Source organism: Schistocerca serialis, chromosome 6 (genome assembly GCF_023864345.2).
Source record: "Schistocerca serialis cubense isolate TAMUIC-IGC-003099 chromosome 6, iqSchSeri2.2, whole genome shotgun sequence".
NCBI classification, from domain to species: domain Eukaryota; kingdom Metazoa; phylum Arthropoda; class Insecta; order Orthoptera; family Acrididae; genus Schistocerca; species Schistocerca serialis.
In genome coordinates, this window is record NC_064643.1 from 105,384,889 (window position 1) to 105,412,873 (window position 27,985).

At 39.6% G+C, this 27,985-nt stretch overlaps 1 protein-coding gene across 1 annotated transcript in view; it reads right to left on the minus strand.

The window, feature by feature from the left end:
• The window catches only part of LOC126484135 (CCR4-NOT transcription complex subunit 10-B), a 150,791-nt gene that overhangs the window by 41,051 nt on the left and 81,755 nt on the right, over nucleotides 1-27,985 (minus strand). The window contains exon 10 of the mRNA XM_050107515.1: nucleotides 9,205-9,383. Coding sequence (XP_049963472.1) covers nucleotides 9,205-9,383 — 179 coding nt within the window. The remainder of the gene's footprint in view (nucleotides 1-9,204; nucleotides 9,384-27,985) is intronic.

A 27,985-nucleotide genomic window follows, 5' to 3' on the forward strand; every position in this document is an offset into this window, starting at 1 on the left:
ACAATAGTTTATTACACAGACTTTATGTGCTACAAATGCTGCTGTTGCGTCATGTGACGAGGCGGCCCATAAGTGTAAGGAGGTATATGAATCAGGCCCTTAGGTCACCAATAGTTGCGCATGCCTGTTCAAGTGCTCCAAATGTATGAGGAGAAATGCACAACCTACTAGAGGATAACACCCACTGGAGAATAGAAGATGATCCAACAAACTGAGTGAAGAAGAAGAGTATTGAAGATCTCCAGACCACTTTCTAAGATAATACAGTGAAAAGACGTCATTCATGAGCAGCTGTCATCTTACAGACTTCATGGAATACCTGAAGCCCTTAAAGAAGGTATACCATTCCATCCTGTTGTACGCAACATTGACAATGCAACTCAGCCCCTTCACTGGGAAATGCCAGCATCACATGCGGAATTGGGTGCATTTCATCCAGCAGTTTTAGAGTTTCTAACTAGGCAAAGAAGACATCGCATTGAGCTTCAATGTGATTTCACTCTTCATGAGGGTAACTCAAAAAGAGACCCCCCTTAAACCTCATAGGAGAGATGTTTGGAATGTCGCTAATGAAGCTCTTTCGATTCCTGCTCGTGTTGACCTACACCCAGTTTCACGGAAATTACTATGAACAAACCAATGAAGTGGTGGTCAAGTCCCTGATAACACCAGTGGTGGCCAGTGTGTTTATGGAGGCATTTAAAGAAGTAGTTTGCAAGCCCTTCATTTCTTCTGATATGTATGTGATAAATATCATCTACAAACATTTATCAACATCTGAAGTCACTGTACCAAACCATCAAATCCATAATAGATATAGAAGAAAATAACCAACTTCAATTTCTGGATATGCTCATTAAGTGAATGCTGGACGGTACATTAGAACATAATGTTTACGGTACACTAAAGTGTATAGATTTATACTTGCATGCCTTTAACTGTCATGCCTTCTCATAATGAGAAGACCTCCTACCGACACTAGTACACAGAACTCACTAAATCTCTGACCATGACAGTTTAACAGCAGAGCTGCTGCACCTACAGACCATTTTCCATAACAACAGGTACAGCATGTATCAGATTCAGCGTGCCACAAGGCCAAAGAAACCAAGTCTTTAGTTTGCAATTGAGCCATTTGTTAGGATCAGATCAACAAAAATTGAACAAACACTCCAGAAATATAATGTAGAGTGCATACTTTGCCACTGCTCATGAGGAAAACCTCGTTTGGGTCAGTTAAGGATGACCTAGGACTCCAAAGATAAGGAGCCTAGTGCACCTCATGCCAGCAAGAGAAAATGTACATATGTCAGAGCATCCAGACGATACAAGAACTACATGAGGAACCTAAACATCATAGGGATAAAGAACAACCTATGACATTAGCTGCTGCAGAACATTGCATCTCTAAAGACATACCACAAATTATAACAGCACAAAGTTGTCACAACAGTCTATCACATTCTGAGAATGAATCTTAATTAATCTGAAGAGATATGAATATATGCAGAACTTATGTAAAAAAAAAAAACGCTAAGTAAGACTTTTGACCCATGCTTGAGCATGCTCAGAGAACGCTGTCCCTGGATCACAGGGTTCCGGGTTCCACACCAGGCCGGGTTGGAGATTTTTCTCTGCCCGGGGGCTGGGTATTTGTGTTGTCCTCATCATCATCATCATATCATCATCATCATCATCATCATCACTTGTGACAGTGACTAGATTGGATCGTGAAAAAAAATGGACTGTGCAAAAATTGTTACTTTGCACGGGCGCTGATGACCGCACAGTTGAGCACCCCATAAACTAATCATCATCATCATCATCATGCTCAAAGCACTATGGTAATCCCTTGGAAGATCTGCTCACGTCACGGCACCTGAAGAGATGAGACCAGACTAGGTACACGTACACCATCTACAACTGCAGCTTTCTGAGCTTGGAGCTGGTGGCACAGGAACTGGGAAGTACAGTTCGTATCTCAACCATGCACTGTCAGCACCACCTTACTAGTGAAGCCATGCTCAGACATTAGCAGTACATGACTGACAGCAGAGGGAGGGGATATAAAGACAGCACCCAGTGCCATCCAGCCAGTTATCAGGACAACCTGAAGTAATATGAGAACAACAGTTTAGGTATACGTTCCTGTGTAGCAGTACCTACAATGATATTGTGCCACTGCCAATGTGCCTTGTGCAAAAACAGTATGTTATTTCTCCATCTTACCCTCTTTGGTAGTTTTGACCAAAACTATCTGAAATCTAGAGCAAAATGGGTTTTCAGTACAGAGACAATTGTTTAAGTAAAATCAGAGAGCATTAATAACTGGAAAAAGTATTAGATCTAATATCAGTACAGTGAAAGACTGGTGACTGTATAAATAGACAGTTAAACAGTAGATAGGTCAATAAATATGAACCATTAAACAAACCATTGCTGATGAAATTTGTGTGAACTCAGTATAAGACATGGATCTGCATTCAAAATCATCTATGTGACCAAATGTGTAGCAGAGCAGATTGACTTTAACAATAATTAAGACAACACATTTCAATAAGTCCCTCTGTGAAGAAGAAGAAGAAGAAACAATAAAATCCCACTTATTTAATGCCTTACCTTCAAATATTAGAGAATTACTGATGACATAAAATATTGTAAAGAACACTGCATATAAAATTTATAGCTGGGTAATGGATTGGGGTCTGAACCAGTTTCCTTTCCTTTCACAGGCAGTTCTCCAACTAACTGGGCCACAATGCACATCACATGGCCTGACTCATAGTTTCAGTTTGCTAATGGTTTTTATTTTCTGAAATACAAAGTGGTTCTCTTACATACCTAACTCGACTAGCACTTCTGAAAGAAAGAAGATGTGTTGTGACACATTCTGTAACATAATTATAAGAGAACTGCCTGTAAAGGCATGACTGGTCTGACTACAAATCTCACATGCAGTTTATTCTGTCTGGAAGTTGCACAGAATGAACACTTCACTGCAAAATGAGAGTTATCTGCATAAAACCCAAAGCATTCTCAATGATGTACAGGGTGTCTCTCCCAAGAGTCATCAGGCTCATTTTTTCTCATGTTTCAGCATATATTTGCAATTTGGTTTTTGCATTGTGTAACTGGAGTCAGTCCAAACAAATAGTGCTTATCACATCTTTTATCCAATTCCCTGTGTCAACAAAAAGCACTGGTTTGTTCCTTGTAACAAACAAAATGATTTATAAAGTAGAATTTTATGTGCTCATTTGATACGGTGGTACCAAATTAGTCTAGTGCAGTATTTATTTTATCAATGTGTGTTAAGAGGGACAGCAAAACTCATGAGAATAACCATTACTCCAGAAGCAACATCACTGTTCTGGTCCATGCTGACTTCTATCATCAAGCATACAGCGTTACTCAGTTGCTACTGCATTGCTGTTTATTCTCATGTTTTACTGTCCATGGTAATACATAGTGATAGAAAAAATATTGCACTAAACAAATCTGGGACCACTCTATCGAATGGACAAGTAAAATTCTGCTTTAAAAATAATTTTGTTTGTAATGGTATCAATATATGGAAGGAAACATTCCACGTGGGAAAAATTATATATAAAAACAAAGATGAGGTGACTTACCGAACAAAAGCGCTGGCAGGTCTATCGACCTGCCAGCGCTTTTGTTCGGTAAGTCACCTCATCTTTGTTTTTATATATAATTTGTTTGTAATGGGAAACAAATGGATGCTTTGTGATGACTGTGGGCACTGCATGAAAGACATGATGAGCACTGTTTGTTTGAGATGACTCCAGCTAAATGACACCAAAATGAAGTTGCAAATATCTGCTGAAACAACAAATAAAATGAGCCCGATGACTCGGAGAGATACCCTGCATATTCTTCCAGAAATACTAGTCCTGAAAAGTATGTGAGAAAGCTTTAGGTGTTCAGAAAGTTCAGAAAGTGATTGACAGGAAGGATGGGAAATGTGCTTGTAACATATCCCTCAATCCTGTAATCATTCAGGCATCAATGTATGTTAGTATTTCAATTCCTACCACACAACCAAATTTCACATATCATGAACTCAACCCTTCTCTCTCCAGTCTCCTTCTGCCTCTGTTCTATATCTCACTCCCAATCTCCTTCTCCACATCATTATGTGCTGTGGGAAGCTGCTCCTGCCTGTGGCCAGAACGAGCCAATGGTGCCACATTCCTATACTATGGACTTGCTGTTTCTGCTTCCCAGCTGACAGGCTCACTTCACACCTCCCTCCCATTCCCCACCTCTATCTCCCCTCACCACTCCACCCGACACAACCTCTCACCCTTGTTGAGCTGCACTGATGATACAATGGAGTCAAACAGTGCAGGTGCATTTGTCCAAAGTCTAGCAAAATTCTCGGTCTTCTTTTTTATATGCCTATTGACTCAATGGCTCAAATATTTGGAGGACTTTCAATCACATTATGGATAGCAGCAAGAGTAAATGATTAATGGCATGCTTCTGAATGTTCTGACGAGTTGTTGTTTTATGTGCAATATTTAGACATTTCATGATTATATTTGGGGTAGTGCTCAGTGGCTGCTGATTTGCTTGGTTATTACAGTAAATCAGCTGTTACCGAGTGCTGCCTCAAATATAATCATAATATGAAATAAATCAGATCAGTACTGTGGTGCCAAATTTTAGGGACAGCATAATTATATGGTCTATCAAAATAAAGCTGTCACAAAACCTAATAAAAAGGGATGGAGGTTTCAATTTAAACTAGAGTTGGAATCCAGCACTCAATTTATTAACATCTTGCCAGCCATCACATCTGGAATATGCTGAGAGAATTTCTGTTTCATGGAATAACAGAGTGAGGTCTGGGGGAAAAAAATCAAAGTGCATGGTGAGCATTGGGACCAGACTATAAACAGTGGCACAAGACCATCAATAGTTCACACTCTGGTTGTAAAGGAGAAAATATAAAAATGCAGTAAATGAAGCAGGCAAAAAGGAATACAAACGTCTGAAAAATGAGTGCAAAATGGCTAAGCAGGGATGGCTTGAGGACAAATGTAAGGATGTAGAGGCTTATCTCACTAGGGGTAAGATAGATACTGCCTACAGGAAAATTAGACAGACCTTTGGAGATAAGAGAACCACCTGCATGAACATCAAGAGCTCAGATGGAAACCCAGTTCTAAGCAAAGAAGGGAAAGCAGAGAGGTGGAAGGAGTATATAGAGGGTCTATACAAGGGCAATGTACTTGAGGACAATATTATAGAAATGGAAGAGGATATAGATGAAGATGAAATGGCAGATACGATACTGCGTGAAGAGTTTGACAGAGCACTGAAAGACCTGAGTCGAAACAAGGCCCCCGGAGTAGACAACATTCCATTGGAACTACTGACGGCCTTGGGAGAGCCAGTCCTGACAAAACTATAGCATCTGGTGCACAAGATGTATGAAATAGGCGAAATAACCTCAGACTTCAAGAAGAATATAATAATTCCAATCCCTAAGAAAGCAGGTGTTGACAGATGTGAAAATTACCGAACTATCAGTTTAATACGTCACAGCTGCAAAATACTAACACGAATTCTTTACAGACAAATGGAAAAACTAGTAGAAGCCGACCTTGGGGAAGATCAGTTTGGATTCCGTAGAAATGTTGGAACACGTGAGGCAATACTGACCCTACGACTTATCTTAGAAGCTAGATTAAGGAAGGGCAAACCTACGATTCTAGCATTTGTAGACTTAGAGAAAGCTTTTGACAATGTTGACTGGAATACTCTCTTTCAAATTCTGAAGGTGGCAGGGGTAAAATACAGGGAGCGAAGGGCTATTTACAATTTGTACAGAAACCAGATGGCAGTTTTAAGAGTTGAGGGGCATGAAAGGGAAGCAGTGGTTGGGAAGGGAGTGAGACAGGGTTGTAGTCTCTCCCCGATGTTATTCAATCTGTATATTGAGCAAGCAGTGAAGGAAGCAAAAGAAAAATTTGGAGGAGGTATTAAAATCCATGGAGAAGAAATAAAAACTTTGAGGTTCGCCGATGACATTGTAATTCTGTCACAGACAGCAAAGGACTTGGAAGAGCAGTTGAACGGAATGGATAGTGTCTTGAAAAGAGGATATAAGACGAACATCAACAAAAGCAAAATGAGGGTAATGGAATGTAGTCGAATTAAGTCGAGTGATGCTGAGGGAATTAGATTAGGAAATGAGGCACTTAAAGTAGTAAAGGAGTTTTGCTATTGGGGGAGCAAAATTACTGATGATGGTCGAAGTAGAGAGGATATAAAATGTAGACTGGCAATGGCAAGGAAAGCGTTTCTGAAGAAGAGAAATTTGTTAACATCGAGTATACATTTAAGTGTCAGGAAGACATTTCTGAAAGTATTTGTATGGAGTATAGCCATGTATGGAAGTGAAACATGGACGATAAATAGTTTGGACAAGAAGAGAATAGAAGCTTTTGAAATGTGGTGCTACAGAAGAATGCTGAAGATTAGATAGGTAGATCACATAACTAATGAGGAGGTTCTGAATAGGATTGGGGAGAAGAGGAGTTTGTGGCACAACTTGACTAGAAGAAGGGATCGGTTGGTAGGACATGTTCTGAGGCATCAAGGGATCACAAATTTAGTATTGGAAGGCAGCGTGGAGGGTAAAAATCGTAGAGGGAGAACAAGAGAGGTATACATTAAGCAGATTCAGAAGGATGTAGGTTGCGGCAGCCACTGGGAGATGAAGCAGCTTGCACAGGATAGAGTAGCATGGAGAGCTACATCAAACCAGTCTCAGGACTGAAGACCCACAACAACAACTGGTTGTAATACAGCCACTGAATACAAATAACAGTAAAACTTGCTTGATAGGTTCCCAGGAATTACGCCGGATAATATTGTAGAAACCGCACAATATTTCAGCAAGACAACTGCCCGCCATCTTCAGCTGCTACTGTCGCGTTGCTGAGAAGCTCGCAAATTTATATGCTGGCTTTCTAGAACAGCGCAGGTGCCAGCGGGGCATAACATCATCGAAGACCAATCGTAGACAGCGTCGAATACCAGAGCCCTCTGCTGGAGAAACGGGTCGCAGTCTGCGGAAGTGTTCCGCGGCGCTGGAAAATGTGGCCGGGAGCGACGGACCTCGTTCACGCACGTGAGCTGTAAACGTGCGATTTAAGCATCTGTGCTAAGGCTTCCCATCTGCGTTGACTCGCTGCGGTTGCTAATCTGTGGCTGACGATTCCTTAGTGCTGCCAAGGCTGGCTCCCAGGCTTTGCTCAGGTGAAACCCCATGTCTCTGTTTATTAGGTCACTGCTTATATGTATTTCAACCGCCTCTTTGATGATAGAGTCCCAGTATGTGGAAGCATGCGAGAGGATCTTGGTTTTTTCATAATTCATGCCATTTCCCGTGTCAAGGCAGTGTTCAGCAACCGCAGATTTCTCTGGCTGACCCAACCTCGTGTGACGTTTAAGTTCGTCGCATCTGTCTTTGACTGTACGACACGTCTGGCCAATATAAGACTTCCTACATTGGCATGGGATTTTATATATTCCTGGTCTCCTCAGGGCCGGGAAAGCCTCAAACAGCACATCTGGTACCTCTACGGGGAGGAGATGGTCAACACAGTTCGTGAGTTCGATAAACTCCGCAAGAAAAGGGAGAGACTGTTGTGCTCTCTCGCATTCTTACTAAGATGTCAGGACCAGCAAACCTCAAGAACAACCTGAAGAAGCAGAGAACACCACGGGGTTGGTTTTTCTACCATATGTCGGTGGCGTGTCTTTTAAGATGGGCAGAATTTTCAAGAAATACCGGATTAAATGTGTTTTCCGGCCTCCAGCATGAGTTCAATCAATGCTGGGCTCTGTTAAAGACAACCTCGGCCTGAGGAGACCAGGAATATACAAAATCCCATGCCAATGTGGGAAGTCTTATATTGGCCAGACGTGTCGTACGGTCAAAGACAGATGCGACGAACATAAACGTCACACGAGGTTGGGTCAGCCAGATAAATCTGCAGTTGCTGAACACTGCCTTGACACGGGACACGGCATGAATTATGAAGAAACCAAGATCCTCTCACATGCTTCCACATACTGGGACTCTATCATCAAAGAGGCGGTTGAAACACGTATAAGCAGTGACCTAATATACAGAGACATGGGGTTTCACCTGAGCAAAGCCTGGGAGCCAGCCTTGGCAGCACTAAGGAATCGTCAGCCACAGATTAGCAACTGCACCGAGTGAACGCAGATGGGAAGCCTTAGCGCAGATGCTTAAATCGCGCGCCTACAGCTCGCGCGCGCGGACGGGGTCCATCACTCCCAGTTGCATTTTTACGCTTCCGCAGACTGCGACCCGTTTCTCCAGCAGAGGGCTCTGGTATTCGACGCTGCCTACGATTGGTCTTTGATAACATTATGCTCCGCTGGCACCTGAGCTGTTCTAGAAAGGCAGCATATAAATTTGCGAGCTTCTCAGCAACGCGACAGTAGCACCTAAAGATGGTGGGCAGTTGTCTCGCTGAAGTATTGTGTGGTTTCTACAATATTATCTGGCGTAATTCCCGGGAACCTATCAAGCGGATGCAGCACCGGAAAAGCCTCAAACAGCACAACACTAAAACTTGCAGCATCTGAAGTAGATGGACAGGTCGGTCATCATAATATTGTGCATAAAATGGAAACAACAACTCCACAGAACACCTGGGAGTCCACCATTAATCAACTGGTTCAAGAAAATGGTGTAGATCACAACTGAATATGATAATGATAATCTCAGTTGATGAAGAACGATCAATATGGAATTCCAACAACACAAATTTTTGGACTGACAGTTCTGTTGGAAACAGATTGAGAATTTTGGAAAAGATCTTGCAACGTGAAAAGTACATGCCCACTCTCTCAGCAAAAGTAAATATTAACACAAAAAATATCTCTACAAAAAAGAAGCAAGTGTACTCTATCTGCATATTATTGTCTCTACAGCAAGAAAATCAAGAAGATTAGATTTAGTCATATGCAAAATGCTGACATATTTTACTAAATACAGCATAAAGTTGCATGAATGTCCCACAGTCCAGAGTCATGTTTCATTAACATGTACTGAAGTACCCCAGTAAAAAGCTGTGTTACTTTTCCTAGGTTATTGATATGGACGTTTACAGGTACTGCTGTAACATTCCAACTTACGTTTTAATGGTTTTGACTGGTCAGTCATTACATCATATTTATCCTTTTCACCTTCCTTTTCTACAGCTGGTGAAATAAGGGACAAATCCTTCACACAGTCTGGCTGCAGATGTTCAACAGCTTCAGAAATCTTGTCGAGAAGTATAAGAGCTTCTGCACAGTAAAGATGCCCCAACAATCTGAAAAGAAAGTAGCCAGGTATAATACACTATAACAATTTGTATTGATTAATATAATAATACTGTTTATCTGCTATGGTTATCTGGAAACAAATAACTTATCTTAGTATGCACGTCATTCCACTCTCACTGCTTGTACATAAATGTACAAACTCTCTAAAGAAACTTTAAAAAATTACATTCCTATGATAATGGTAAATTTGCATACTACTGTTTAATTAAAATTATGCATTATTGCAATATCTATCTGTAGATTCTCTTACTTCAGGCATTAAATATCTTCAGAACAATGACGTGACTAGAACTGTTTACACTGGAAACACTGTCCAAGTAATACACAGAAGTAAAGGTGGGCTCTTCACTGGTATGCCCAGCCATAAAATGGAATCATGTAGCATAGATCTGTCAGTGCTGAACACACATTCACTGTGGCAATAACTTTGCAGCTGAACTGCAGCTTAGAGGTGCTGTTTGGTCATTACAAGTGGGTGATGTAGATATAATAATGGCATGGCACTTAATGCACCAGAGAAGAGAAATATGCCAGCCGCTGGTGGCCGAGCGGTTCTAGGCGCTTCAGTCGAATCCTGCCTCGGGCATGGATGTGTGTGATGTCCTTAGGTTAGTTAGGTTTAAGTAGTTCCAAGTTCTAGGGGACTGATGATCTCAGTAGTTGAGTCCCATAGTGCTCAGAGCCATTTGAACCATTTTGAAGAGAAATATGAATAATTTCTAGGAAGAAATTGTTAGGCCCACAGCACCTCTAGAAAGGAAAGATTAAGCCAGTAACCTGAGAATGAACAATCACTCATATTTGCAGACAGAGAGCAATGGGACCCACAATGAAATATCCCAGATTCATTTGTACCATTGTTAGATATATATACATTACGGAAGATATAAAGGTAACAACTCACTACACAGTTGAGCAAATAAACAAGACTGAAAATATTGCTGAGCTTTTGTATGAATCCCCCTTACGAGCTAACTAGTACAGAATATAGATGCTCACATAGTGAAATACCTGCATGGCTACAGTGTCCTCAACAACAACATAACAGCAGCACTGTATCTTGAATGGGTGAGAGATGCAGTGCTTGTACAATGCAATTGGCTGAGACAACGAAGCCATACACATGTATACCTATGTGCAATCCGTACAAGATAGCTCTGAAGGAGAACATCGTCTGAAGGCCTACAAACAGCATTCTTTATGTCTCTATACCACTCAGAACCTCAACTACGGTTGAATTGTTACCTTCACTCTATCCATTACTTATATGCCACCCACAACTCTCCAATAACACACATAAATTTATCAATGACAAAAGATAACACTCATGCCATCCTTTAAAACACTGCTTACTTGCCCACTGATGTCAGCAAAGTTTTGAACAATGTGATGCTAGGGAGTCACAAACAAGTGTTGATCAGCAACATATGGTATTGTCGAGAAACCTCTATAGATTAGAAAAGTAAAGTGTTAACACATAAGAAAAGAGTTATACTATTGTCAACTAAAAATATATTATTCAGGCCTGAGATCAAGTGGATGGAAGGAAATAAAGAAAAGTTGCAGGAAGGTAGGAAATTAAGGATATGAGAACTGAACAAGTTGAAAGAAAGAGAGGCTGAGTGTGTTGAAGGGTCATTAGGCAACTATTGACTGAAACAGGGGAAGGGAATGCTACAGAAGATGAATGGGGAGATTTGAGAGATGGTAAACCAGAGGTAGCAGATACTCAAATAGATAAAAAAACAACTATCACAAGAAATCCTTGGGAAATACACAAGATACTGAAATTAATTGACAAAAGGAGAAAGTATTAAATGAATCAAATGAAGCAGGCAAAAGGGAATACAGATGTCTCTAGATGAAATTGGCACGAAGTGCACCAGGACAAAGCAAGGAATGGATAGAGCAGAACTGGAAAACTGTCGAAGCATGCCTGACTATGGGAAATATGGATGCCACCTATGGGAAAAGAGATGAAACAGCAGGAATATCCAGGGCTCAGATGGCAAGCAAGTACTAAGGAAAGAACATAAGCCTGAAAGATGGAAAGAATATAAGGAAAGGCTACATAAGAGAAATAAACTTGTAGATACCATTATAGAAAGGGGAGAGGAAGTAGATGAAGATGGGATGAGAGATATGGAAGAATTTGACACATCACTGAAAGACCAAAGTTGAACAAGGTCCTGGAGTAGACAGTACTACCTCAGAGGTACAGAAATCCTTGGGAAGCCAGCCACAATAAAATTACACCATCTTGTATGCAATATATGTAAGGCAGAATCAGCATTCTCAGAATTCAAGAAGGATGTAACTAATTCATTTCAAAAGAAGATAGGTGCAGACAGGTATGAATATTACTCAACCATCATTTTAATAAAATGGTTGCAAAATAATGATAACTATTTATAGACAAATGGAAGGACTAGCAGAAGCCAACTTTGAGATAATCAGTTTGGATTACAGAGAAATGTAGGAACACATGGACAATATTGACATTACAATTATCCCAAAAAAAAAGGTTGAAGGAAGGCAAACGTACATTTATTGCATTTGTACATTTAGAGAAAGTTTTTGACAATGTTGACTGGAATACTCTCTTTGAGATTCTGCTGGGATAAAATACAGGGAATGAGACGTTATCCATGACTTGTAGAGAAACCAAACAGCAGTTGCAAGAGTCAAAGGATATGAAAAGGAGGCAGTAGTTGAGGATGGAGTGAGCCTGTCCAAGATGCTTTCCAATCTGTACACTGAGCACCATGTGAAGAAAACCAAGAAGAAATTTGGAAAGGGAATTTAACTGGCATTGTAATCCTGTCACAGACTGCAAATAACTTGGGCTTGAACAGAATGGATAGTGTATTGAAAGGAGGTTATAAGATAAACACAGCAAAGGAAAGTTCTGGTGGAGTGTAAATAACTTAAAAGTAAAACAGCTCACTGAACAGTAGAGGTACTGACAACTCCAGGACTGCCAGGCTAGTATCCATTTTTACAGTAGTTACAAAAATCATCAAGAAAGTAATGTACTTAAGAGTGGTTAGCCATCTCAACAGTAATGGGATACTTAGTAAATCACAGTTCAGATTTCAAAAATGCTGTTCCCCTGAGACAGCAATATAAAATTTCACTGTCCACATAATAGAGTCTTTAAATAGTAAAATGTCACCAACAGGAACTTTCTGTGACTTATCCAGAGCATTTGATTGTGTGAACCATGTCATTATGTTACAGAAATTACAATTCTATAGTAGAAATGGAACAGCATATGAGTGGTTTAAGTTGTAACTACAGAACAGGAAGCAAGAAGTTTCTTTATATGGTTTAAGTGATTTAAGGAAGTTTGCCACTTCATCTAACTGGGGTGAAATTACATTAAGTGTTCCACAGGGTTCAATCATGGGTCCTATTCTGTTCTCAATATATGTGAATGACCTACCTTCTTATCTGAAACAAGATGATAAACTGACACTGTTTGCAGATGATCCAAGCATAATTACTAATCCAGTCAAAGAATCTCCAATAGAAAATGATACAAATAATGTCTTTGGAAAAGTTATTAATTGGCTATCTAAGACTGGGATTGCTCTGAACTTTGAAAAAACACATGTACTAATTTTCTCCTACAGGGAGTACAGTTCCTTCAATAAATATAACACATCAATAGAAGTCAGTAGCCAGGGTAGAGCATGCTAAGTTTTTGGGTGTACATATACATGACTATCTAAATTGGAAAATTCATATTTTGAATCTCCTAAAGTGACTAGGTTGAGCAACTTTTGTAATCAGAATAATTGCCAATTTTGAAGATACAGAAATTAGTAATCTAACATACTTTGCATACTTTCACATCCTGATATCATATGGAATAATACTTTAGGGTAACTCAACACTTAAGATAAAAGCTTTCACTGCTCAAAAGAAAGTGATTAGAATAATGTGTGGGGCTCATAGTTGCACATCTTGTGGGCACCTGTTTAAAAGGTTAGGGATTCTTACAGCAGCCTCACAGTATATTTACTCAGTAATGAAATTTGTCCTCAACAAGGTGGACCAGTTTGAAAGCAACAGTGACATTCATGATTATAATACCAGAAGAAAGAAAGACTTACACTACCCTCTACTTAACCTATCTTTGGCACAGAAAGGGGTAAAATATGCTGCTGTAAAGCTTTTTGATTCATTACTAGATGAAATAAAATGCCTGACAGACAGCAGTAATAGTTTCAAAAATAAATTGAAATCATATGTCTTTGACATCTCCTTCTACACCATAGATGAATTCTTGAATAGGAATAAATAAATCTATATGTATAATACATGCATTTTGTGCCATTTACAGGAATGGAGTAGGTAATAAAAATTTAAGCTTTATAATAATAATAATAAGGCCCTTGATTCATGTGTGCATTTCTTATGGACTTGAAACATTCCAATTCATAATGGTTAGCGCTAGATTAATCAGTGGAACACGTACTAACTAATTAACTAAATGTCAAGTGTGTGTGTGTGTGTGTGTGTGTGTGTGTGTGTGTGTGTGTGTGTGTGTGTGTGTCCTCTAGCTAACAAACTTTCAGACTCGTTTATGCGTTTATGTTCCTGTTGACAATTCCATGCCTCTACTGTTTGATGAGTTGTTACCATCACTCCTAAACTATATACATGGTTATAAGATAAATATCAACATGAGTAAAACGATGGAAATGGAATGTTGCTGGATTACATTGGGTGAGTCTGAGGATTTATGTTAGCAAAAGTGACACTAAATGCAGAAGCTGAGTTTTGTAATTTGGGCAGCATAATAACTGAAGATGACCAAAGTAGAGAGGATATAAAATGCAGACTGGCAACAACAAGAAAAGTATGTATGGGAAAGAGAAATTTACTAACAAGATGTTAGGAAGTCTTTTCTATATGTATTAGTCTGGAGCATAGCCTCATACAGATGTGAAACTTGGATGGTAAACAGTTCATATACAAACAGAACAATTCAGAGGCTTCATTTACCATGATTCAGATTAGCTAGCTGTTTCTCAAGGAGTTCCTTGGGGAGTGGGGGAGTGGCCATGTACGTAAGAAACAGTATTCCTTTTGAGTCCACAGACGTATCACGGCACTGCACTAAACAGATATTTGAATGTTGTGTAGGGGCAGTTGAATTTAATGAAACTAAACTTCTAACTGTTGTTGTTTATATGTTCCCTAACTCTGACTTCAGAGCATTTCTGCTCAAGCTACAGAGGGTTCTTGGTTCACTATAAAGGAAGTACCAGAAATTAGTTATATGTGCTGACTTCAATATTAATTTTGTATATGATTGTGCAAGAAAAAGGATGTTGGTAAATCTCCTAAACTCATATGATCTGATGCAGATTGTGCTTTTTCCAGCTATGGTGCAGGAGAACAGTAGCACAGCCATAGACAATATTTTTATTCATTCTTCATTACTAGATGGGCATTCTGTTAGTAAAAGGGTGGATGACCTTTCAGACCATGATGCACAAACTTCAACACTAAAAGGGTTGTTGTTGTTGTTGTGGTCTCCGGTCCTGAGACTGGTTTGATGCAGCTCTCCATGCTACTCTATCCTGTGCAAGCTTCTTCATCTCCCAGTACCTACTGCAACCTACATCCTTCAGAATCTGCTTAGTGTATTGATCTCTTGGTCTCCCTCTACGATTTTTACCCTCCACGCTGCCCTCCAATGCTAAATTTGTGATCCTTTGATGCCTCAAAACATGTCCTACCAACCGATCCCTTCTTCTAGTCAAGTTGTGCCACAAACTTCTCTTCTCCCCAATCCTATTCAATACCTCCTCATTAGTTACGTGATCTACCTACCTTATCTTCAGCATTCTTCTGTAGCACCACATTTCGAAAGCCTCTATTCTCTTCTTGTCCAAACTGGTTATCGTCCATGTTTCACTTCCATACATGGCTACACTCGATACAAATACTTTCAGAAACGACTTCCTGACACTTAAATCTATACTCGATGTTAACAAATTTCTCTTCTTCAGAAACGATTTCCTTGCCATTGCCAGTCTACATTTTATATCCTCTCTACTTCGACCATCATCAGTTATTTTACTCCCTAAATAGCAAAACTTCTTTACTACTTTAAGTGTCTCATTTCCTAATCTAATCCCCTCAGCATCACCCGATTTAATTTGACTACGTTCCATTATCCTAGTTTTGCTTTTGTTGATGTTCATCTTATATCCTCCTTTCAAGACACTGTCCATTCCGTTCAACTGCTCTTCCAAGTCCTTTGCTGTCTGTGACAGAATTACAATGTCATCGGCGAACCTCAAACTTTTTATTTCTTCTCCATGGATTTTAATACCTACTCCGAATTTTTCTTTTGTTTCTTTTACTGCTTGCTCAATATATAGATTGAATAACATCGGGGAGAGGCTACAACCCTGTCTCACTCCTTTCCCAACCACTGCTTCCCTCTCATGCCCCTCGACTCTTATAACTGCCATCTGGTTTCTGTACAAATTGTAAATAGCCCTTCGCTCCCTGTATTTTACCCCTGCCACCTTCAGAATTTGAAAGAGAGTATTCCAGTTAACGTTGTCAAAAGCTTTCTCTAAGTCTACAAATGCTAGAAACGTAGGTTTGCCTTTTCTTAATCTTTCTTCTAAGATAAGTCGTAAGGTTAGTATTGCCTCACGTGTTCCAACATTTCTACGGAATCCAAACTGATCTTCCCCGAGGTCCGCTTCTACCAGTTTTTCCATTCGTCTGTAAAAAATTCGCGTTAGTATTTTGCAGCTGTGACTTATTAAACTGATAGTTCGGTAATTTTCACATCTGTCAACGCTTGCTTTCTTTGGGATTGGAATTATTATATTCTTCTTGAAGTCTGTGGGTATTTCGCCTGTCTCATACATCTTGCTCACCAGATAGTATAGTTTTGTCATGACTGACTCTCCCAAGGCCATCATTAATTCTAATGGAATGTTGTCTACTCCCGGGGCCTTGTTTCGACACAGGTCTTTCAGTGCTCTGTCAAACTCTTCACGCAGTATCTTATCTCCCATTTCATCTTCATCTACATCCTCTTCCATTTCCATAATATTGTCCTCAAGTACATCGCCCTTGTATAAACCCTCTATATACTCCTTCCACCTTTCTGCCTTCCCTTCTTTGCTTAGAACTGGGTTGCCATCTGAACTCTTGATATTCATACAAGACTAAAAGGGTTTTGCAATTGGATTAGCTTTCCTACATAACTTGTGATTATATGTGACCCCCCCCCCCCCTTTTTTTTTTTTTTTTGCATGCAATAAGGGTTTTGCATGCAAAAAAATGTCACATATAATTACAAGTTATGTAGGAAAGCTAATCCAATTGCAATAGAGAGTTTTTTAAACCTCATTAAGGAACAAGAGTAGCAAGATGTCTATGTGCTGATAACATAGATGACAAATATAATGCTTTCCTTAATACATTTCTCACGCTCTTAGAGAGTTGCTTTCCATTAGAACATTCTAAACAGGACACTAGCAGTAAAAGGCAGCCTGGGTGGCTGACTAGTGGGATAAGAACATCATGTAGAACAAAGTGGGAACTATATCAAAACGTTAGAAGTAGTCACAATCAAGCTACAGTAGCCCATCACAAAAAGTATTGTAAGGTGCTTAAAAATGTTATTAGGAAGGCAAAGAGTATGTGGTATGCAAATAGAATAACTAATTCACAAGATAAAATTAAAACCATATGGTCAGTTGTGAAGGAAGTGTCCGGTTAGCACCACAAGTTCGACAATATAAAGTCACTTCATAGTAAAAATATTTCTATTACTGATAACTCAGATATATGTACAGTATTTAACAATCATTTTCTGAGCACTGCTGGTGAGTTAAATAAAAACTTAGTTTCTACAGGGAATCATATAACTCTCTTGGAAAATGCCTTTTTGAGACTGATGTCTGAAATACTCCTCTGTGATACTGACAAGGGGAAGATTGCGTCAATAATTAAATCACTGAAGACGAAGGACTCTCAGAAGGACTATAGCAGGATATTAGAGTACTCTGCTGCATGTGTTAGCCCTGTACTTAGCCATATTTGTAAATTTTCCTTTAAGAATGGCCAGTTTCCTGAATGATTAAAGTACTCAGTAGTAAAGCCACTTTTAAAAAAACAAGAATGGGATAATGTAGACAATTTTAGATCTATTTCTATCCATCAGTGTTTGCTAAAGTTATTGAAAATGCTGTGTATGTAAGGATAATTGATCATTTCATATAACATAATTTGCTATCAAATGTACAGTTCGGCTTTAGAAGTCATTTAACAACTGAAAACGCTATATTCTCTTTTCTCTGTGGGGTACTGGATGGATTAAACAAAAGGTTTAGAATTTTTTGATTTAACTAAGGCATTTGGCAGTGTTGATCACAAAATATTGCTCCAGAAGTTGGACCATTATGGAATACGGGGAGTAGCTCACAATTGGTTCACTTCTTACTTTAACAACAGACAGCAAAAGGTCATTATTCAGGGTGTTGAGAATGGATGTGATGTTGGGCCTGAGTGGAGTAAGTCAAATGGGGGGGGGGGGGGGGTCCCAGGAATCAGTCTTGAGGCCACTCTTGTTCCTTATTAATATAAATTATATGCCCTCTAGAGTTACGGGTACCTCTAAAATATTTCTGTTCGATGATGACACTAGCTTGGTAATAAAGGATGTTGTGTGCAAAAAAATGGTTCAAATGGCTCTGAGCACTATGGGACTTAACTTCTGAGGTCATCAGTCCTCTAGAACTACTTAAACCTAACTAACCTAAGGACATCACACACATCCATGCCCGGGGCAGGATTCGAACCTGCGACTGTGGCGGTCACGCGGTTCCAGACTGTAGCGCCTAGAATCACTCGGCCACTCCGGCCAGCTGTTGTGTGCAACACTGGCTCAGTTTCAAATAGTGCAATTCATGACCTAAGTTCATGGCTTGTAGGAAATAAACTAATGCTAAATCACAGTAAGAATCAGTTTTTACAGTTTATAACATATAATTCAACAAAACCTGATGTTTTAATTTCACAGACTGGGCATATGATTAGTGAAACTGAACAGATCAAATTTCTAGGTGTTCAGGTAGATAGTAAGCTGTCGTGGAAAGCCCCCATTCAGGATCTTGTTCAAAGACCTAATGCTGCCATTTTTACTATTTGAACGATATCTGAAGTAAGTGATTGTTTGACATGAAAATTAGTCTACTTTGCTTATTTTCATTCACTTATGTCACACAGTATTATATTTTGGGGTAACTCTTTTGGGGTAGCTGCCACCACGGGCAACAAAAATGACCAACACAGCTGGGCACAAAGTTGAAATGAGCTTGGATGACATATTTGGATATGTCATTCCATACTGCTTCAACTGTATGCCTTCAAGTTTATATCATCACTTATCAGTCAGGCATACTTAGTATAATACACTACAGATTCAAGTGTAGCTTAGAGGATTGCTGACACTGCCCCACCACGCTGTCTGCAATGTGATTTGGTAAGCTGCTGATGTGTATTGGTTTCCAAGCAATGATGACTACACTCTCAGGTTTACTGTGCACAGTATTGTTTAAACAGCAAAGTTGGCAGCCACACGGATCAAGATATTAGTGCTATTGATGAGTGGTTTCCACAGAATTGATGGATAATCAGGGGCTCGCGTTTTTGGCCAATGAACAGATTGAAATAACACTTATAAAATGTATTCTTTGTGCAAACATACAGTTTTTAAATGAAACAATGCCTATTGACATTAACAAACTAAAAGTAGGGTAAATTTGAATGTCAGTGGGGTTTGTTTCAGGATTCTAGTGCAAGTTGTTTATAAGATATTGTATTTTGAAAAATTCCCACACCGACACTTGTAGGATACCTGTGATAGCACACACTAAAGAACAACACAAGTTCAACACTAGTTATGTGGATTCTGACCAGTAACGAGACAACTGACCATCACAAGTTGTGTTCAAAATGACCACTAACAGTGGGAATACACGCTTCCTGTCTGGTAAGCAACGACTACTGCACACATGCTAGCATTTCAGTGGAGATGTCCAAGCAGGCCGCAGTAATATGTTGTTGCATATCATCGGGTGTAGTTAGTATGTCCTTGAAGGCAGTGTCTTTCAGCTTTCTCCACAGAAAAAAGTCTACAGGCATCAAATCCAAGGAACAGACCAGCCAAAGTACAGGTTTTGTGTGTCCAATCCAATAATATGGAAAAATTTTGTGAATGATATACACTGTAGTATTTCAGGCTCTATCGGCTGCACGGCCATCATGTTGGTACCACATGTTCCTCCGAGTCTGTATAGGAACATCCTCTAACATCCATGGAAGATGGTGTGTTAGGAGGCTGCGATACTTGTGAATGTTCAGTGTTCCATACATAAAAAAAGGGCCTATGAGCTGATGGTTCACAACCCCACATCACATGTTTAAACTCCATGTCTATCTCCAAATGTCTGCCATTTCAGTTTCTTCAGCATCTCCATGACATTCTTCCATAATCATAAAAACCTGTGACCATTGGTACTACCCTTCTACAACTACAGTTACACACATACTCCATAAGCCACCACACAGTGCGAGGTGGATGGTATCCTGTACCACTACAAGTCATTTTCTTCCCCATCCCAGTTGCTGAGAGAGCGAGAAAAGACAACTGTCTATATGCCTCTGTATGAGCACTGATTTCTTGTATCTTATCTTCATGGTCCTTATGTGACACATACACTGGTGGCAGTGGGACCTTTCTGCAGTCAGCTTCAAATGCTGGTTCTTTAAATTTAGTCAATAGTGTTTCTCAAAAAGAATGTTGCCTTCATGCTAGGGATTCTCATTTGAGTTCCCAAAGCAACTCCATAGCATCTGCATGCTGTTCAAACCTATAGGTAAAAAATCTAGTGGCATGCCTCTGAACTGCTTCAATGTTTTCTGTTAGTCCAAGCAGTTGTGGTTCACAAACACTTGAGTACTACACAAGAATAGGTGGCACTGGTGTCCTATATGTGGTTTCCTTTACAGATGAACCACACTTTCCCAAAATCTTCCAAATAATCCGAAGTAGACCATTTGCCTTCCCTACCACAATCCTCACATGTTTGTTCCATTTCATACCACTTTGCAACATTATGCCCAGATATTTCAATGACATGACTGTGTCAAGCAGGACACTACTAATGCTGTATCCAGACATTATGGGTTTGTTTTTCCTATTCATCTGCATTAACTAACATCTTTTTACATTTAGAGCTCACTACCATTCATCACACCAACCAGAAATTTTGTCCATCTCATCCTGTATCATCCACTGTCACTCATTTTTCACACCTTGCCATACACCACAGAATTATCAGCAAACAACTGCAGATTGCTGCCCAGCCTTCTGCTAGATCATTTATGTATATAGAAAACAATAGTGGTCCTGTCACACTTCCCTGCAGCACTCCTGACGATACCCTCATCTCTGTCGAACACTCACCATCAAGGATAATGTAATGGGTTCTATTACTTAAGAAGTCTTCGAGCCCCTCGCATATCTGGGAACCTAGCCCATATCCTCATACCTTCGTTAACAGTCTGCAGTGGGGTACCGTGTCAAATGCTTTCCAGAAATCTAAGAACAAGGAATCTGGCTGTTGCCCTTCATCCATACTTTGCAGTATGTCATCTGAGAAAAGGGCAGAATTTCACACAAGCAGTGCTGCCTAAAACCATGCTGATTCATTGACATTGACATTTGTTGACTCTAGAAATTCTAGAATTCTGCAGCAAACTGATGTTAAGTATACTGGTCTGCGATATTGCAGGTCTGTTCTCTTCCCTTCATTGTATACAGGAGTCATTTGTGCTTCTGCCCTGTTGCCTGGAGCTTTGTGCTAGGTGAGAGATTTGCAATAAATAAAAGCAAAGTAGAGGGCGAATGCCATAGAGTACTCTTTGTGAAACTGAACTGGGATTCCATTCGGACTTGAAAACTTGTTCGTTTTCAACTAGTTTAGTTGATTCTCTATGCCAGGGATGCTTATTACTATGTTATCCTTATGGGACTCTGTGGAATGGTCAAATGATGGTATGTTTGTTGATTCTCCTGCATGAACAATTTCTGAAACATGGAATTTAAAACTTCAGTTTTTGTTTTGCTATCTTCAACTGCCATCCTAGACTGGTCAATAAGTAACTGGATAGAAGCCTTAGACCCACTTAGCGATTTTACATACAGCCAGAATTTTCTCATATTCTCAGCCAGATCTTTTGCTAAGGTAAAACAGTGGTAGTAGATGTACAGTAAATCTTTCCACAGATGCATGAATCTCTACTAAATCTTTGCCTGTTATCACTTGCATATTCTCTTTTGAATCGAATATGTAACAGCCTTTGCTTTCTCAACATTTTCCGAATATAGTCAATAAACCATGGTCGGTCTTTTTCATCCTTAATCCACTTATTACCCACATTCATTTTCATGGCACAATTAACAATCTGTTTAAATTTTGCCCACAATTCTTCTATGTCCATCATAGTGGGACTAAATAATTGAAATTCATTGTCTAAGTCAGATACTAACAACTACATATCTGCTCTTTCAAACAAAAATACTCTTCTAGCCATCTAGATTGATTTATTAACTTCTCTGTATACACTCAATATACCTCGTTAGTCCTATCTAGTATGGGTCCCACGTATGAGCAACATTCTAGGATGGGTCACATGAGTGTTTTGTAAGCAATCTCCTGTCTAGATTGATTGTATTTCCACAGCCTTCTTCACCTTCATGAAATGTTTTTGTTTATGCAGTCACTCACAGAGCCTCTTTCAATCTTCTCTTTTCTTCCACAGTCTATCCTTTCACGTTTCCTTCCACTGCAGTCCTCTTTATCTTGTGGTCTTCTTCCAGTTCTGTCCACCTGTGAGCCCTTCTTGGTGGTTTTTCTTGTCCCATTCCCTTAATCTGGCCAAACAAGTTCAGCATATATCTCTCCATTGTTTCTTTTAGAGGATTACTCCGAAGTGTGTAATGTATAGTTTCATTCCTTATCCTGCTCTTCTTGTCTCACACAGGATCCCTTTTATTCTGCTCAGATCTTTCTTTGTCCAAGTCCAACAGTCCTTAAGTCAAAACTGGTAGATAATATGACTTGTATCTCATGTTTCTTGCTCAGGTAGGTATTTTCCAATCCCTAATTATGTCTGACACACAATAACAAAATTTCAATCAATTTTCTATTCTCTCTGAAATTTCTTCCTTATTGTTTCCTATCTTGGTTAGCTTACTTCCTACATATTTAATAGCATCAACTTCTCTAATAATTTTTCCATTACTACTTACATCCTTCTTTTTTTTTCATTTGCCCTGCTGATTGAAGTACCTCACTTATGTTAAGCTTATTTACGTGCCTGCTTTTTCAATGACCCTACATCAGGTATTTAGCTGTTCTTCCTGAATCATCATGTCATCTGCATATGCAATGATTTTCATATTATCTGCTGTTGACCCTTGGTGAACTTTCCTTCTGATGTTGTCCATGATTACATTGAAGGGCACTGGGGAGAGCACACTTCCATGGTGAATCCCTCTCTCTATTCTAACCCATTCTCAATTTTTCATTTACTATTACACTATTCAGACATTATACATGTTTCTGATTCTGAATTGCAATCTGTCCAGACCTTGACATCTCCCTTCCCTTTTAAAAGCGCAGTAAACCTTTTCATAACTGTGAAAGCAACTACATTGTCATCCCAAATCCCCATTTTTTCCTACTAGCTAGTGAGCTGTAAATATGACACCCATAGCTCATCTTCTAGGTAAAAACCCTTGTTATTATTCTCTTAATTGTGGTTGTATCTTGTTCCCAATTTTCTGTAAAATTATCTTTTCATAAACCTTCATTATATTCCTCCATAGTTCTCACAGAGTGTCTTCTTACTCTTTCCCTAGTGTCGTATCAATAAACCGAAGTCTCTTGCTTGCTTGACCTACGACTGAGTCTACATTATCATTCCATTTCATATCTCCAAAACTTAATAGATTAAAAATTTGCTTCAGTAGCTAGTAATTTTCTTAATTTATTCTACAACTAGTTTTGAAGCTTAAAGCTTATTTTTCAGGTGCCACCAAATAATTATGAAAACATAAATGGAAGGCTATTGAGCCAGTCAGTCATTGGTGATCACACCAATATCAAGCAAACGCATGGGAAGATAGGACCAGCAACTACAGTGTCATTTCTATGTCATGCTGCCGAAGCGGGTGCTGTGGTTGCTGGTACTACACTCCAATGTGTTTGCTTGATGTTGGTGTGACCCCCATTGAGTGAATGGCCTAGGCCTACATGCCACTCATTTGTTGTTGTTGTTGTTGTTGTTGTGGTCTTCAGTCCAGAGACTGGTTTGATGCAGCTCTCCATGCTACTCTATCCTGTGCAAGCTTCAACCTACACCCTTCTGAATCTGATTAGTGTATTCATCTCGTGGTCTCCCTCTATGATTTTTGCTCTCCAATACTAAATTGGTCATCCCTTGATGTCTCAGAAAATGTCCTACCAACCAGTCCCTTCTTCTTGTCAAGTTGTGCCACAAACTCCTCTTCTCCCCAATTCTATTTAATACCTCCTCATTAGTTATGTGATCTACCCATCTAATCTTCAGCATTCTTCTGTAGCACCACATTTCGAAAGCTCCTATTCTCTTCTAGTCCAAACTATTTGTCGTCCATGTTTCACTACCATACACGGCTACACTCTATACAAATACTTACAGAAACGACTTACTTACACTTAAATCTATATTCGATGTTAACAAATTTCTCTTCTTCAGAAATGCTTTCCCTGCCATTGCCAGTCTACATTTTATACCTTTCCTACTTCGACCATCATCAGTTATTTTGCTTTCCAAATAGCAAAACTCATCTACTACTTTAAGTGTCTCATTTCCTAATCTAATTCCCTCAGCATCACCTGACTTAATTCGACTACATTCCATTATCCTTGTTTTGCTTTTGTTGATGTTTATCTTACATCCTCCTTTCAAGACACTGTTCATTCCGTTCAACTGCTCTTCCAAGTCACCTGCTGTCTCTGACAGAATTACAATGTCATCGGCGAACCTCAAAGTTTTTATTTCTTCTCCATGCATTGTAATACCTACTCCGAACTATTCTTTTGTTTCCTTTACTGCTTGCTCAATATACAGATTGAATAGCATTGGGGAGGGGCTACAACCCTGTCTCACTCCCTTCCCAACCACTCCTTCCTTTTCATGTCCCTCGACTCTTATAACTGCCATCTGGTTTCTGTTTTTTTTTTTTTTATCATCAGTCTACTAATTGGTTTGATGCGGCCCGCCACGAATTCCTTTCCTGCGCTAACCTCTTCATCTCAGAGTAGCACTTGCAACCTACATCCTCAATTATTTGCTTGATGTATTCCAATCTCTGTCTTCCTCTACAGTTTTTGCACTCTACAGCTCCCTCTAGTACCATGGAAGTCATTCCCTCATGTCCCTTCTTCTTATCAGTGTTTTCCACATATTCCTTTCCTCTCCAATTCTGCGTAGAACCTCCTCATTCCTTACCTTATCAGTCCACCTAATTTTCAACATTCGTCTATAGCACCACATCTCAAATGCTTCGATTCTCTTCTGTTCCGGTTTTCCCACAGTCCATGTTTCACTACCATACAATGCTGTACTCCAGATGTACATCCTCAGAAATTTCTTCCTCAAATTAAGGCCGGTATTTGATATTAGTAGACTTCTCTTGGCCAGAAATGCCTTTTTTGCCATAGCGAGTCTGCTTTTGATGTCCTCCTTGCTCCATCCATCATTGGTTATTTTACTGCCTAGGTAGCAGAATTCCTTAACTTCATTGACTTCGTGACCATCAATCCTGATGTTAAGTTTCTCGGTGTTCTCATTTCTACTACTTCTCATTACCTTCGTCTTTCTCCGATTTACTCTCAAACCACACTGTGTACTCATTAGACTGTTCATTCCGTTCAGCAGATCATTTAATTCTTCTTCACTTTCACTCAGGATAGCAATGTCATCAGTGAATCGTATCATTGATATCCTTTCACCTTGTATTTTAATTCCACTCCTGAACCTTTCTTTTATTTCCATCATTGCTTCCTCGATGTACAGATTGAAGAGTAGGGGCGAAAGGCTACAGCCTTGTCTTACACCCTTCTTAATACGAGCACTTTGTTCTTGATCGTCCACTATTATTATTCCCTCTTGGTTGTTGTACATATTGTATATGACACGTCTCTCCCTATAGCTTACCACTACTTTTTTCAGAATCTCGAACAGCTTGCACCATTTTATATTGTCGAATGCTTTTCCTAAGTCGACAAATCCTATGAAAGTGTCTTGATTTTTCTTTAGCCTTGCTTCCATTATTAGCCATAATGTCAGAATTGCCTCTCTCGTCCCTTTACTTTTCCTAAAGCCAAACTGATCGTCACCTAGCGCATTCTCAACCTTCTTTTCCATTCTTCTGTATATTATTCTTGTAAGCAGCTTCGATGCATGAGCTGTTAAGCTGATTGTGCGATAATTCTCGCACTTGTCAGCTCTTGCCGTCTTCGGAATTGTGTGGATGATGCTTTTCTGAAAGTCAGATGGTATGTCACCAGACTCATATATTCTACACACCAACGTGAATAGTCGTTTTGTTGCCACTTCCGCCAATGATTTTAGAAATTCTGATGGAATGTTATCTATCCCTTCTGCCTTATTTGACTGTAAGTCCTCCAAAGCTCTTTTAAATTCCAATTCTAATACTGAATCCCCTATCTCTTCTAAATTGACTCCTGTTTCTTCTTCTATCACATCAGACAAATCTTCACCCTCATAGAGGCTTTCAATGTATTCTTTCCACCTATCTGCTCTCTCCTCTGCATTTAACAGTGGAATTCCCATTGCACTCTTAATGTTACCACCGTTGCTTTTAATGTCACCAAAGGTTGTTTTGACTTTCCTGTATGCTGAGTCTGTCCTTCCGACAACCATATCTTTTTCGATGTCTTCACATTTTTCCTGCAGCCATTTCGTCTTAGCTTCCCTGCACTTCCTATTTATTTCATTCCTCAGCGACTTGTATTTCTGTATTCCTGATTTTCCCGGAACATGTTTGTACTTCCTCCTTTCATCAATCAACTGAAGTATTTCTTCTGTTACCCATGGTTTCTTCGCAGCAACCTTCTTTGTACCTATGTTTTCCTTCCCAACTTCTGTGATGGCCCTTTTTAGAGATGTCCATTCCTCTTCAACTGTACTGCCTACTGCGCTATTCCTTATTGCTGTATCTATAGCTTTAGAGAACTTCAAACATATCTCGTCATTCCTTAGTACTTCCGTATCTCACTTCTTTGCGTATTGATTCTCCCTGACTAATGTTTGAACTTCAGCCTACTATTCATCACTACTATATTGTGATCTGAGTCTATATCTGCTCCTGGGTACGCCTTACAATCCAGTATCTGATTTCAGAATCTCTGTCTGACCATGATGTAATCTAATTGAAATCTTCCCGTATCTCCCGGCCTTTTCCTTCTCCTCTTTCATTCCTTGCCCCAAGCCCATATTCTCCTGTAACTTTTTCTTCTACTCCTTCCCCTACAACTGCATTCCAGTCGCCCATGACTATTAGATTTTCATCCCCCTTTACATACTGCATTACCCTTTCAATATCCTCATACACTTTCTCTATCTGTTCATATTCAGCTTGCGACGTCGGCATGTATACCTGAACTATCGTTGTCGGTGTTGGTCTGCTGTCGATTCTGATTAGAACAACCCGGTCACTGAACTGTTCTCAGTAACACACCCTCTGCCCTACCGTCCTATTCATAACGAATCCTACACCTGTTATACCATTTTCTGCTGCTGTTGATATTACCCGATACTCATCTGACCAGATATCCTTGTCTTCCTTCCACTTCACTTCACTGACCCCTACTATATCTAGATTGAGCCTTTGCATTTCCCTTTTCTGATTTTCTAGTTTCCCTACCACGTTCAAGCTTCTGGCATTCCACGCCCCGACTCGTAGAACGTTATCCTTTCGTTGATTATTCAATCTTTTTCTCATGGTAACCTCCCCCTTGGCAGTCCCCTCCCGGAGACCCGAATGGGGGACTATTATGGAATCTTTTGCCAATGGAGAGATCATCATGACACTTCTTCAATTACAGGCCACATGTCCTGTGGATACACGTTACGTGTCTGGTTTCTGTACAAATTGTAAATAGCCTTTCGCTCCATGTATTTTACACCCGCCACCTTCAGGTTTTGAAAGAGAGTATTCCAGTCAACATTGTCAAAAGCTTTTTCTACATTTACAAATGCTAGAAATGTACGTTTGCCTTTCCTTAATTTATCTTCTAAGATAAGTCGCAGTGCCAGTATTGCCTCACGCGTTCCAATATTAATACAGAACATAAACTGATCTTCCCCGAGGTCGCCTTCTACCAGTTTTTCCATTCATCTGTAAAAAATTCGCATTAGTATGTTGCACCGATGGCTTATTAAACTGATAGTTCGGTAATTTTCA